Source organism: Gopherus evgoodei, chromosome 1 (genome assembly GCF_007399415.2).
Source record: "Gopherus evgoodei ecotype Sinaloan lineage chromosome 1, rGopEvg1_v1.p, whole genome shotgun sequence".
NCBI classification, from domain to species: Eukaryota; Metazoa; Chordata; order Testudines; family Testudinidae; genus Gopherus; species Gopherus evgoodei.
Genome location: NC_044322.1, coordinates 118,076,328 through 118,089,319, shown reverse-complemented (window position 1 = coordinate 118,089,319; position 12,992 = coordinate 118,076,328). Strand labels below are relative to the sequence as shown.

The 12,992-nt window shown below is 48.4% G+C and overlaps 1 protein-coding gene across 2 annotated transcripts in view; it reads right to left on the bottom strand.

Annotated features, from left to right (window-relative positions):
- The window catches only part of CHST10 (carbohydrate sulfotransferase 10), a 50,927-nt gene extending 38,812 nt beyond the window's left edge, over positions 1–12,115 (bottom strand). For both annotated transcript variants that reach the window (XM_030570309.1, XM_030570318.1), the window contains exon 1: positions 11,867–12,115. In XM_030570309.1, coding sequence (XP_030426169.1) covers positions 11,867–11,888 — 22 coding nt within the window. In that variant the 5' untranslated portion in view covers positions 11,889–12,115. The remainder of the gene's footprint in view (positions 1–11,866) is intronic.
- Positions 12,116–12,992: the final 877 nt, after the last annotated feature.

Genomic DNA, 12,992 nt, shown 5'->3' with positions numbered 1-12,992 from the left:
CCATCAGTACCCCGGCTGTTCTACAACCTCGGCTGACAATGTCAGCAGGTGAACCTGAGCAAAAACCCAAGTATCACCTTCGAGGTCGGCAGGTTACATAAGGCATCATGACCAATCCACAGACCAAGATCAAACAGACTGCTCGAGTGCGAAAGTGGCTGTTGCCCTCTATCTGGTTTATTACCATTCTAATGTTCTTTATGTTTCTTTTGGACATTTATGACTCTTACCTACTCTCAGTTGCTGCCCGAAAGACTACTTCGCTACGTCTCCTGTCAACAGGAAAACCAAAAGCCAAAACAACCACTCCACCCTACTCAATGTGCGGGATAGCAGTTAAAGAAAAGGGAAAAATCACTCCCCGTTCCACTCCGTGTGACGAACAAAACCTTGCTGCCAAACAAAGGAAGAAAGTAAGAAGGTCTCGAGAAGCCTCCACTGCTAAACCCAAAACTCTTACTATAGAGGACGTTAAAAATTGGCCATGGTATAAAAGACGTTACGTGATGTGGTATCAGGGAGGCTCTTGTGGCCGACAGGCTTGGTCATGTGGGGTACATTGGTATTTGGGATTTCTCCCCGGTACAGCTGATTGCAACCCACCACAGGTCCCCTGGCCATGTTACGTCATTCCAGAATTACTAGACCACACTTCCACTGTTCCCCCCACGGTCCCTCCTCTAAGTAATCCTCCCATAGTAACCCCATCTATTAGTATTTCAAACAGTCGTACCCACCTTGAGCCCCATGCAGATCCATACTTACCCAAAACCTCAACCATCAGGCAATGGCCTAGGCCCTCTTCCACTAATTTGTTTTCCTACTGTCTAACTAAGTTAATTTTCTCCTTGCAGGGTCAAGTGTACCAACGGTATGTTAAATGGAATGCGTTTGGTATGGTATACCTTAGTTATCGTAATATAACTTCATATTTAACATACACAGGGGAATCTGACCAAGCCGAAATTTTTATAGATACATGGGACACTGACCATGATATAGACCTTATGCTAATCCCAGGCACATGTTGGCCCCTCACGGACGAGGGTCCCGAATGTTTTGTAGCCACTCATGCCACAAGAACTAATGTTACTGTTAACAGAATATGTTTAGCTGCTGTAGGGTTTGTTTGTGCTCAGGACATTCCCATCACTGAAAACCTGACTTGCACATTACTTCAATACACCCCTTCACACTCAATCAACATCACACTGGCCAAAGAGGGCATTCAGGTGCAAAGCCAACAATTGTGGTATGAGCCCACTGAAAACCCCCATTTATCAGGGTTCAGATGGACAATACTAAATGCTACCTTGGGAACTGTCCATTTCGCCATACCTCTCACTCACTTCCAAATTACTAGTACTCATTCTAATTGCTCTAAAGGTGCGGCTATACGCCTACTAGAGCAACAGGCTAGACTTGCAGAAAGAAGAAAAAGGAGAGATATTGTTGACACTCTACTGCATGGTGCCAACACTGCAGCGTCAGCCTGGACTCTATATAAAACGCAGGAACATGACAGTCATCTGGGACAACTAGACCAAGCTCAGGGGTTTATTTCCGGGGCTCAGATAACTGAGGAGAAGGCCGGTAGAGGCGCACTCCATACTATTTCGGCACTAAGTATTGTTACCCAGGACCTACTTAAGCAAATGGTTCACCAGGTTGCCACATCAGGAAAGGCATTGCAGTGGGACCAAGCGTGTTCAGAAGTACAGGATTATCTTAACACTATCCTTTTTTCCTTACGTAAGGACCTTGAACAGCAGCGCTGGCCCACTGCCCTTACTAATACATCGGGTTTACCCCTCGATTTGTGGCCTTGGAGACTTACGTGGAAATTCTCTAAATGGAGCTGTTGGCGCTCACAGTGTTCCTTCCGAGCTTATGGACCCGTGAAAGGATTTTGGGCCCCCACTTACCGTATCCTTCCAGGCCCTTGGGGTGGTTGCTTATGGGACTGGGTAATTCATCAAGATGTTTGGGAAATTAAACCCCCCGGCGGTCCTAACCGCTTCTTAAATCGGTGCCCCAGCTATAACCCCTGACCTTTGGATAGGTCTAGGTGATCTTTGGACCTATTGGCCTTTACAGCCCCCACAGCTGCAATGTTTTAGAAAATTACACCCAGGGGAGGTAGTGACTGTTCATCACCGAGTATGTTGGGAAGGTCTTGGTACTTTACAAGACCTAACCTCCCATGACCTATTATCTGCTAACAGCAGTTGTGTTCATGTTAATTCCTCAATCATACACGATGTGGCTTTTAACCTCCACACCAGCTCAGGTACTCACAACATTTACTGGCCCGCAGAAAAGGATTATCAAGTTTATTTGGAATTTCAGGTTCCTTTTGATTGGACCTCTGTTGTCCCTGACTGATTCCACTCATTGTTATCCCTCCTACCAGACATTCAATCTATTTCACATTTGCAAACCCAAATTCACTACTTAGAAACTGTTTACCAAGAAGCTTTAAACGCTCTTCAAACGGTCCATTTGGTCTCTACCCTTTGTGTTAAAGGTGATGTTCTGTGTCAGTTCACAAAAAGTTTTCAGTCACCCCAAAAACACCCTTGGTATGTATGGCTTCTTTTTGCCATTGGTACAGTTACCTTTGTATGTATTTGCTGTTGGTGTTGCTGTAATTGCTTGTCGCATTGTATTTGCCTTAGTACAACTTCCCGTTCCCATCCCCCACCACAATTGGTCTCTGTTAACCCTGTTAGAACTACACCATATTACACACCCACCAATGCCAGTGATGATATTTATGTTACGTTCGACATTGAAACCCCTTCCAGTGCTCCCCAGGAAGGCAATTCAGGCCAAGAAACAGTAAATCAGCAATTAATCGAACACATTGCGCAGGAACTTATGAATATTTCAAATTTTGATGAAGTGTTTGCTGCTGAGGGAAGCCCGGTAGCAGCAAACAAAGGAGGGGATTGATAAAGAAAGCCGACCCCAGGCCCAGAGGCCGGGTCTTAATCAAGTTAATAATCATATCAAGGCCTTAGGCCTCAATCACAGTAATATATAGCAAAGTTAAAACATTGATTTATACTAACCCTCCTGAGGCTCACTTTCTAATTTCACTATGTTATACGCTACTATTATGTTACTTAATGCTGCTAAATCACAGAATGCTGCTATAGGGGGTTAAACTGACATAAAGCCCCTTAAAAAAAACCCCCTCCATCACTGCCAAATAAACAGCTTGTGCACACAGAAAATTAACCTCTAATAAACTGGGCCGAACATGCATTTTGGGCCCAAGTTCCTCAAATTTGCTTAAGAAACATAGCTGCTGACACTGCAAGTAGGTGAAAACCAGGTGTCAAAGTCCTGACATTAACAAAAACCCGTATAAAGGGGAAGTTGCAAAAAGCAGGCTTGCAAATTAGCTCATAACCGGTATTGTAATGGTAAAAGTTTTGCAGATGGTTAAGAAATGTCATTATATTAACCAAATATGGTATCCTCGGATGTATAAGCTCATATGGTAATTTGCGGTTTTAAACTTTATAAACCCAGGTATTATTGCTGTAAGGTAGAGCGACTTCCCTCTTGCTAGAGGTCCTGTCGTCTCTCCCTGCATATATGCTTGTAATCTATGATTAATCAATAAAGGAGCCTCAGGCTGTCTGATCAACTCAACTGACTGGTGGTCAATTTCCACGACAAGGGTTATTAGAAGAGCTCAATGCAGAGCTAGATGGCTCAGGAAGGCTTTGAAAGACCATTTTAATAGTGAGCCAGAGTAGTGTGTTTTGTTGTAGTGTGCTGTACCTGGCCTTGCTCTTTTGCAGCCTGGTATGAATTTGGTGGTGATTGCTGTGTATGTAGGAACATAACAGTGTCAATGCACCTATTAATGTTTGTGAATGATGTTATGAGTTGACATACTGTTGACATGAGTTGATGTTCTGATGTTCTGAGTGACACTGCAGTAAAAGGTAACTGACCGCTATCAGACCTGCTCAGCACCAGTCAGCCAGCATACACTGTGAACTAATAAAGATGAATTTTGTTTAAAAAAAAAATAATAATAATTGTATTCTGTAACATGAAATAGGCAATAAACATTCAAAACTTAATAAAATTTAAAAACTGATTGGACTACCACGGAATCAAAAATAGGTCCTGCCTCGCTGCACGGCTGGATCCCCCAGTCACTTGTCCCTCTTATTCCTCCTATACTTCCTTGTCCACCTTCTCCTCCTCACTGTTCATGGCAGGGCCTCTGACTTGGAGTCCTTGGAAGTATCCACAGTGCTTGGGGCTGGGGGCAGGTGCAGGTGTGTCTGCCAAGTAAGGTTTGTAAAAGTGACAGGTCTGCAGCTTAGCACTGAATTGATCGCTGGCCTCCCTGGCGTTCTTGGTACGCCTGCCACAGCTCCTTGAATTTCATGCGGCACTGCTGCTGGCACCTGTCATAGCCCTTCTCCTGCATCCCCTGAGCAATCTGCTCATAGAAATTCGATTTCTATGGCTGGTCTGTAAGCTGTGCCTGCACAGCTTCTTTTCCCCACAGGCCTACGAGAGCCAATATCTCCTGTCTACTCCAGGCAAACGTGTATCTGTGGCATGTAGCCAGTATGGTCAGCTGAGCAGTTACACACTCAACAATGGAGAACTGCTAGGTGTGGTCGCCAAGCAAAGCAGCCATGAAAAGGAATTTCAAAAATTTGTGGGGCTTTAAAGGGGAGAGGAGGCTTTCTATCTGCCTGACCAGAGGAATTCACAATGGTGACCAGAGCCATTAGTGGGGGGCATTGTGGGACAGCTGCTGGAGTCCAGTAACAGTTTACGTAAGCATAGGGTGACCAGACAGCACGTGTGAAAAATTGGGATGGGGATGGAAGGTAATAGGTGCCTATATAAAATAAAGCCACAACTATCAGGACTGCCCCTATAAAATTGGGATATTTGGCATCCTACATAAGTAGCATAGTGTCTACACTCTGACTGCATTGATCTAACTACATCAACCATGACTCTACACTGCTCAGGGAGGTGGTGTTATTAAATCAGTGTAGCAGGGCGCTTACGTTGGCGAGAGTCAAATTCAACTGAAGACGTGTCCACAGTTAAGTCAATGTAAGATGCCTTGGGTCAACCTAACCATGTAGGGTAGACTAGGCCTATATTTTTCCATCCTGGAAGGTTTATTGAGGGGGCCCACAATATTCACCGACACTCTGCCAAACACCTATTTAATAATGGGCAGAGATTGCAACAGTGCTTTGCAGGGTCCCTTCAAGCTCTTATGCTTCTGACATAAGGCACAACTCTTACAGTATCTGTCTCAAAGAGCTGAGGCCAATAGAAACTCTTTTGAAGCCTGCCACAGATTCTCTCCACTCTTAAGCATCCTGCAAATGGACTAATTGGAACAATTCTCAAGACCTCAGCAGGACTCTCTCTTTCTCCCTGTGGGAGCCTGTCTATACAACAAACCTCTGACAAAAAAAATTTACCTTCTCCTTCCTCAACCGGGGTATTATTCTCAGTTCCAACCTTCTTCTGGTCCAGAGAATGGTCATCTTGCTGAGCCTTCACCATTTCCTTTTGAGCCTCACTTAAATTTAGAGCAGACTCTGGGTTTACCATGGTGCCAGGCTCAGAGTCAGAAAGGGCCCCAGCCAGCCTGATACCCCAGCCGGCTGAGCTGGCCAGGAAAGCTGCCCCCTCCCCTGCTTCACCTGTTCCCACCCCTGCTCTGGCCCAACCCTGCCCACGCTCCACCCCTTCCCCTGAGCTATGTCCCAGGGGACTGCAGCAGGGGTCGGGTGCACCCTGCACTCACAGGGCGGCAGAAAGTGGAGCAACAAGCTCCATGCCACCGATGAGTGCTGGGGGGCAGTTCCCCCCTGCCTCCCAAGTTCCAAGGCTGGGATCCAGGGGAGCAGAGTGGAGCGGGCTTGGGGCCAGGTCACTCCACTTCCCACCACACTGTGAGTGCGGGGTCGGGCCTGTACTGCAATCACCGGGCGGCAGGAAGTGGAGTGACCCAGACCCAACCCGCTCCGCTCTGCCGGCTCGTGCTGGGGGGCAGTTTTACTGTCGAGTACAGCTTCACTGTCGAGTCCCTGTCCCAGGGTGGGGTGAGGAGAGGCTGCAGGGTAAACTCCCATCTCCATGCAATCAGTGGCCTGTGCTCCCCACTGCCATGTTGGAGCCTCCACATTTATTTACTGACATAAAATTTGCAGAATTTTAAAATATTGTGTGCAGAATTTTTAATTTTTTGGGCAGAATCTCCTCAGGAATATGGGGTGCTGTGCAGCTGTGATGGTGGGACTATAAGGAAGGTGGTGGGCTGGTCTATGGGTGGGGAGCACTGGGCGAGCAGTGTGGTGTGCAGGGTGCTGTGCAGTTGTGATGGGAGGCCAGTGGGGAAGGTCTCTGGGTGAGGGGGAGCTGGGCATAAGGGTGGAGACTGGGGAGGGAGGTGGGGTGGTGCGGGCCCACCCTCAAGGGGAAGGGGCATGCTGGCAGCACAGGGTTGGGCAGGCCAGTGTGCGACTGGCAGCTGCAGGTTCGTAAACAGTGCCCCCCTGCTGGGCTGCAAAGAGCGGGGCTGCTCCCAATGCACTGTGCTGTCCCTCATTGCCCCCAGCCTGCCTTTCACTCTCGAGACTGACCATCCCGCCCCACTGCACATTGCCCCATGGGGGCCCACGAATATATTTGGTGCCAGGCCGACAAAAAGTTAATCCGGCCCTGGTCTCTGGCACAGCAGAAGAATTCTCACACTCTTCTTCTGAAGCCAAGCTGCTACTCTCAATAGACAAAGGACTGAGGATATTCTCCCCTCTCTCTCTCACAGCATTCCCTGCTGTCTACGGACAAAGCAGGTGAGTCAGAGCCACACTCTCTCTGGCTGCATGTTAGATAGAACATGAACCTGCTTAGATATGGCTAAAATGCTATTACCTATTAAAATATCAGCAGGCAACAAATTTCTGACCCTTAAAATCCTCCCACTCAAGGGAGATCTTAACCAAAGCCACGGTCACAGAGAACTCAGCCAAAGCTAATATATTTAAACTCTTACAGGGAGTTTGGCTTCTTCTCTTACCAAACTCTCCTTCACCAAAGTGCCTTGGGATGCCATATCTCTCCAGCCTACAATCTATGCCATTCACTCTAGCATTCTTAGTAAGCTCTTCACTACCTTCCCAAGACAGAGCTCTAACATTGTTCACTGTGCTATGTGCTTCCTCTGCTGTTCCCTCTGGGGCCACGGTAGTAGCAGTCACCATTCACAATAGTTCTTGCACCATCATTTCAAACAGTTTTTCATAGTTACCTTTAGGCTCCCCTTTATTCATTTTTTCACAAAATTACACATTTTATGTACATACTCAACATGCGTGATACTGTCAGACATTTTAAGATTTCTACACTTCAATCAATAGGACTCAAGGGTAATCTTAAACCTTTTCAAAACATTCTCTTTAAAATTTCTTATACACCTTTAGCACACCTTGCTCCATATCATTAAAAACTTGTCTTGCCTTCCGAGGTAAATTGGTCAAAAGGCCTGGCAACCACTTATCCTCTGGAATTTTGCGGATCCCAGTCTGTCAAAGGTGGACAGTCAGTCTCTTGAGTGGGCTTTCTCTCACTCCCCAGTACTTTGGGTGGGGTACTCACTGGCTGAGGCTGCTGCTTTTGCTGCTCCAGTACTTTGAGCTGCGAAGTGTGAGTTTCCATCTGTTTCTGGTGTGCTCTCTCCTTAGCTTGCAGTTGTTCCATGCATCTGCGGTGAGCTTTCCATCTTTCATAGACTCTCTCCTCCACCTCCCAAGTTTCTTCCTTTCCCTTGATCTGGAGTTCCACCATCAGTGCCTGGTGCTCACATTCTTCCTGGGCTGCCTGGCGCTCCAGCTGAATCAGTTCCACTGCAGCGGTCTCTGTGGCAACTGGAATAGGGGGGTGCTCAGACCTTGCTCCTTAGTCAAAAAGTCTATGAGTGCAGCTCTCAGTTCCCCATCCGACACTTTCTTTTTGGGATATTCCCCTATTTTCTGCATAATTTTTCAGTGTTGTTTGTTTGAAGACCCTCATCTTACTGCGATTTACTCATTGTGACTAATCTTAAATATTTTTAAACTCTCAATATAAAATTTAAACTTTTAATAGCACTGGGGTTATGAGCTATAAACCCAATTAATCTGTGGCATGTGAATTTTGCCAAGACTACGTCAATTTTCATGCTATCTGGAATGACTCACGACCATGAGTGTCAACCTCAGGACAGACTGTCAAAAACAAGGCAGACATCTCAAACCGGTGGTGTGTTCTATACTTAGACTTCACCAACCCAGTAACAAATGTGAATGCCTGGATCACTACAACAGCCTTACCATGGAGTATAACATAGTCCCATTAGGCTCTCCAGTCTATCTTATCACCCAGGCAAGCTGGTAAATGGTCACTTACACCAAAAATCACAAAATATTCAGGTTGCTTCCAGTCCCAAAAGACCAGTCACTTACCCTAGATCAATTGGTACCCTAGATCTTACACAAAGACTACGCCTGTAGCCAATTCTGTAATAAACTAACTAAATGTTTATTAACTAGGGGAAAAAAAAAGAGTTATTTACAGGTTAAAGCAAGCCAACATATACACACAAATGAGTTGCAATCTAAATCCTAAGAGAGACAGAGTGATAGTGATCTGTCAATTCAAGATGTCTCTTTCAGAGCAAACCGAGGGATAAACCTGGGGGATCTCCTGCCTCAGTTTAGAGTCTCTGGCCCTGTGAGAGTTCAAATAGCAAAGAGATGAAAAATGTTCTTGTGACTCCCCGTTTTATCTTTTACATTTAGTCTTCAGGTCTATGAGATGAGCTGCCTTACACTTAGTATTTCCAAGGTGTGATAGGGACATGCACCAGTCCTTTGCGTCACAATGTTTGTTAATAGCTCGTTTAATCTTTATAGGCCTCCTGAATGGAGGGAACAATTCCCATGCCTGGGTTCACAAGTTCAGAGCAAACATTTTTCAAGTTATACAGCAAAACTTACATATTTCCTTATAGCGTGGAATACAGCATTACAAGTGAGATTAATGCATGCAGCAACTTACAAGCATTTCACGGAGACTAAACACGTTCTTATAAGACTAACATCTATTTTGAACAAAACTAACATACAGTGAGCTGGTTTGGTTCCAGCTATGAATTTGTCAGATCTTAGTTAATTTCTATGGCCTTGGCACTTGATTTAACAGCATCACACATTGATTTCCAGATTTACATCTACCAACCCTTTTAGAGCTCTCTCATCTATTCTTGTAAAGGGAAGAAAACTCACAAAGCTCAGATTTCCTTCATTTTGCTGGATAGACGAGTCTCTACAGAGTATACCTCTCATTTCTGACAGTGACCATTGACTGTCAGCAAGAGAACTGAATGTACTCACATTACTTTTAACCTCCCAGCATTCTTTATAGAACTAGTACGCATGGAAAAACTCTCCCACCATGCATTTTAATTTCAATTTCAATTACTCACTCATGAGAAGTTACAGATATTCAGGATATTTTTGCTTTGGATCTCTTCTTTAGAGATAGGCTCACTCGCTCTCTCTCTCTCACCAAAATGTTATAAGGGAACCAATCCACAGAAAAAAGGAGACGTAAATTTAAAATAAGGAACTTGAAGAAGAGCTCTGTGTAGTTAGGGTGACCAGACAGCAAATGTGAAAAATTGGGACAGGGGGTGGAGGGTAATAGGAGCCTACATAAGGAAAAGATCCAAAAATCAGGACTGTCCCTATAAAATCGGGACTTCTGGTCACCCTATGTGTGGTTCAAAAGCTTGTCTCTCTCACCAACAGAAGTTGGTCCAATAAAAGATATTACGTCACCCACCTTGTTTCTCAAATAAGGGGTATAAGTGATCTCCTGAATTCTACCCTTTCTTAGGAATCCTCATTCTCCCCAACTGTCCTATGCACTGCACGTGTCTAAGGGTAGGTCTACACTAAGGCTACATCTACACTACAGCCAGATTGACGCTCGGGCGATCAATGCGCCGGGGGTCAATTTAGTAGGTCTAATGAAGACCCATCATATCAACCGCAAATAGCTCTCCCGTTGATCCCAGTACTTCACCCCAAATGAGAAGAGTAAGATAAGCTGACGGGAGAGTGCCTCCCATCAGCCCAGCATGGATAGACATCACAGTAAGTCGACCTAAGCTACATCGTTATTCACGTAGCTGGAGTAGCATAACTTAGTTCGACTTACTGCGGTAGCATAGACATAACCTAAAAATGCTACATCACCGCAGGCCACTGGAGCACTTCAATGAAAATGCTCCTACACCAGGCGTGGGCAAACTTTTTGGCCCAAAGGCCACATTTGGGTGGGGAAATTGCATGCAAGGCCATGAATGGAGGACTGAGGACATGGGTTGGAGTGTCGGAGGGAGTGTGGGGTGGGGGAGGGAGTGCGGTGTGCAGGAAGGGGATCAGGGCTTGGGGTGCAGTAGGGGACTCAGGACAGGGGGTTGGGGTACAGAGTGCAGGAGGAGTTTGGGGGGGTGGGCTCTGGCCCGGCAGCGGCGTTCAGCAGGACTGAGGCAGGCTCCCTGCCTGCCGTGGCCGTGCGCCGTTCCCGGAAGAGGCCAGCAGGTCTGGCACTGGCTCCTGGGGGTGGGGTGGGGCAGGCAGCTCCGCTGACCACTGCCTCACCTGTGGGTACCACCCTTGACGCTTCCACTGGCTGCGGATCACCATTCCCGGCCAATGGGAGCTGCGGGGTGCGGTGCCTGCAGGCGAGGGCAGTGCATGGAGCCCTCTGCCCCCCCACTCAGCCCAGGGCCACAGGGACATGGTGCCAGCTGCTTCTGGGAGCGAGGCTGGGGACAGAACAGGCAGGGAGCCTGCTTTAGCCCTGCTGCACCATGGGGCTGACAATTCCAAGGGCAGGATTGAAAGCCCTGACAGCCGGATCCAGCCCGCAGGCCGTAGTTTGCCCTCTCCTGTTCTATACACACAGGAGAGAGATCTATCGGCATAGTAAATCCATCTTCCCACAAGTCAATAGCTATGTCAACGTGAGAAGCTCTCCCGCCAACATAACACTGTCTACATGGGGGATGGGTTGGTATAACTACATCACTCTGGAGTGCAGATTTTTCACACCCCGAGCCAGATAGTTATACTGACATAGCTCTGTAGCGCAGATCTGGCCTGAGTTAGGCTATGTCTACACTATGGACCTTACAATGGCACAGCAGAGCGCTGTAAGAGACGCTCTCCCACCGACATAGTGCTGTCCGCACTGGCGCTTTTGTCGGTGAGGAAGGGGGGAAGGGGTCACAACCCTGACAGATAAGAGTTTTACGGCAAAAGTGCTAGTGTGGACATAGCATTACAGCAGGCTGCGGGGCTGTAGTGGTTTTAGCGTTGACCTACACTTGGGCCCTGGACTTTGCTGGGTTTCAAGGGGCCCATGCATGGCTCTGGACGCTGGGCTGAGAAGTGCCAGTGGGTTATCGGTCTTTAGCGCCCAGGAGTTTTGCATTAGTCCAGGGATAGGCTGTGGGTTTTTTTTGTTTTTTTTTTTTTGCAACGCCTCATCATCCAACGCCCCGGGAGGCTGGAGGGGCCAAGCGAGAAGCGCCCCCACAGTTCCGGCCCTAGCGGGAGACGGACGATCTGCCCTGGCTGCGGCATCCGAGCCGCCGGCCCCTGCCCCGCACAGGGCGGAGAAGCCGGGAGCGGCGCAGCATCCCGCCCTGCTCCCGACCCCGCAGCCAGGCCTCCCCCTGCCCCGGGCGGGCTCGGCAGCGCCTCCGCGGGGTGGGCGCTGCGCCCGGAGCCCCGTCTCCACCTACCGGGCCCTGCAGCGCCGCTCATCGCAGCCTCGGTCTCCCCCGGCGGGGCGGCAGCTCCGGGGCCTTCCTCACTCGGCGGCGCAGGCGACCGGGGGAAGCGGCTTTGGCGGCTGCATCGCTCCCCCCCCACGTCTCCGCCTCACCCCGGCTCAGCGGCTGCCCGGCCCGGCCCGGCTGCCTCCTCCACATCCCGCCAGGCCCCGCGGAGCTCGCTTCCCGCCTCCTCGGGGAGGAGAGGCCGGCCGGCCCGGCCCCGCAGGCTACCCCCGCCGCGCTGGAGCAGCCCCTCTCCCGGCCGGGGCGGGGGCGGAGACAGCGGGGCGCAGCCGAGACCCCTCCTCCAAGGCGCGGCAACGCCTCCCCAGCCGGCATCTCAGGCCAGCTCCCGCCCCGGCCCTGGCTCTGGCTCTGTCCGCAAGGGGGGAGGCGACACCAGCACAGCCCCCACCCCAGGGCCAAGCTCTGGGTTTTTTGCTGCCCCAAGCAAAAAAATTTTGGCCCACTCACTCCCCCCCCCCTTTTTTTTGGCTTTTACACATGTTTGCACTTTGCACTGTTATTTTTTTTACTGTTTGTTTTCATTTATTTTTTTTTAAAAGTAGAGAATTTGTATCAGAGGGGTAGCTGTGTTAGTCTGGATCTGTAAAAGCAGCAAAGTATCAGAGGGTAGCCGTGTTAGTCTGGATCTGTAAAAGCAGCAAAGAATCCTGTGGCACCTTATAGACTAACAGACGTTTTGGAGCATGAGCTTTCGTGGGTGAATACCCACTTCCTCAGATGCATGTAATGCCATTACATGCATCTGAGGAAGTGGGTATTCACCCACGAAAGCTCATGCTCCAAAACGTCTGTTAGTCTATAAGGTGCCACACCACTCTTTGCTGCAAAAGCAGCAAAGAATCCTGTGGCACCTTATAGACTGTCTGTTAGTCTATAAGGTTCTACAGGATTCTTTGCTGCTTTTAGAGAATTTGTAGTTAGTGAAATAAAACAATTCCCCCCTCCCCCCGGCTTTTTATTGAAGGTGGACTTTCTAACAAGAGTCTGAGTACTGCTGGGTCTGGCTATGCGTTGGCTTGTGAAAATAACGCAGTTAGTATTGGGGGGCGGATATCCCCTTTAGGGC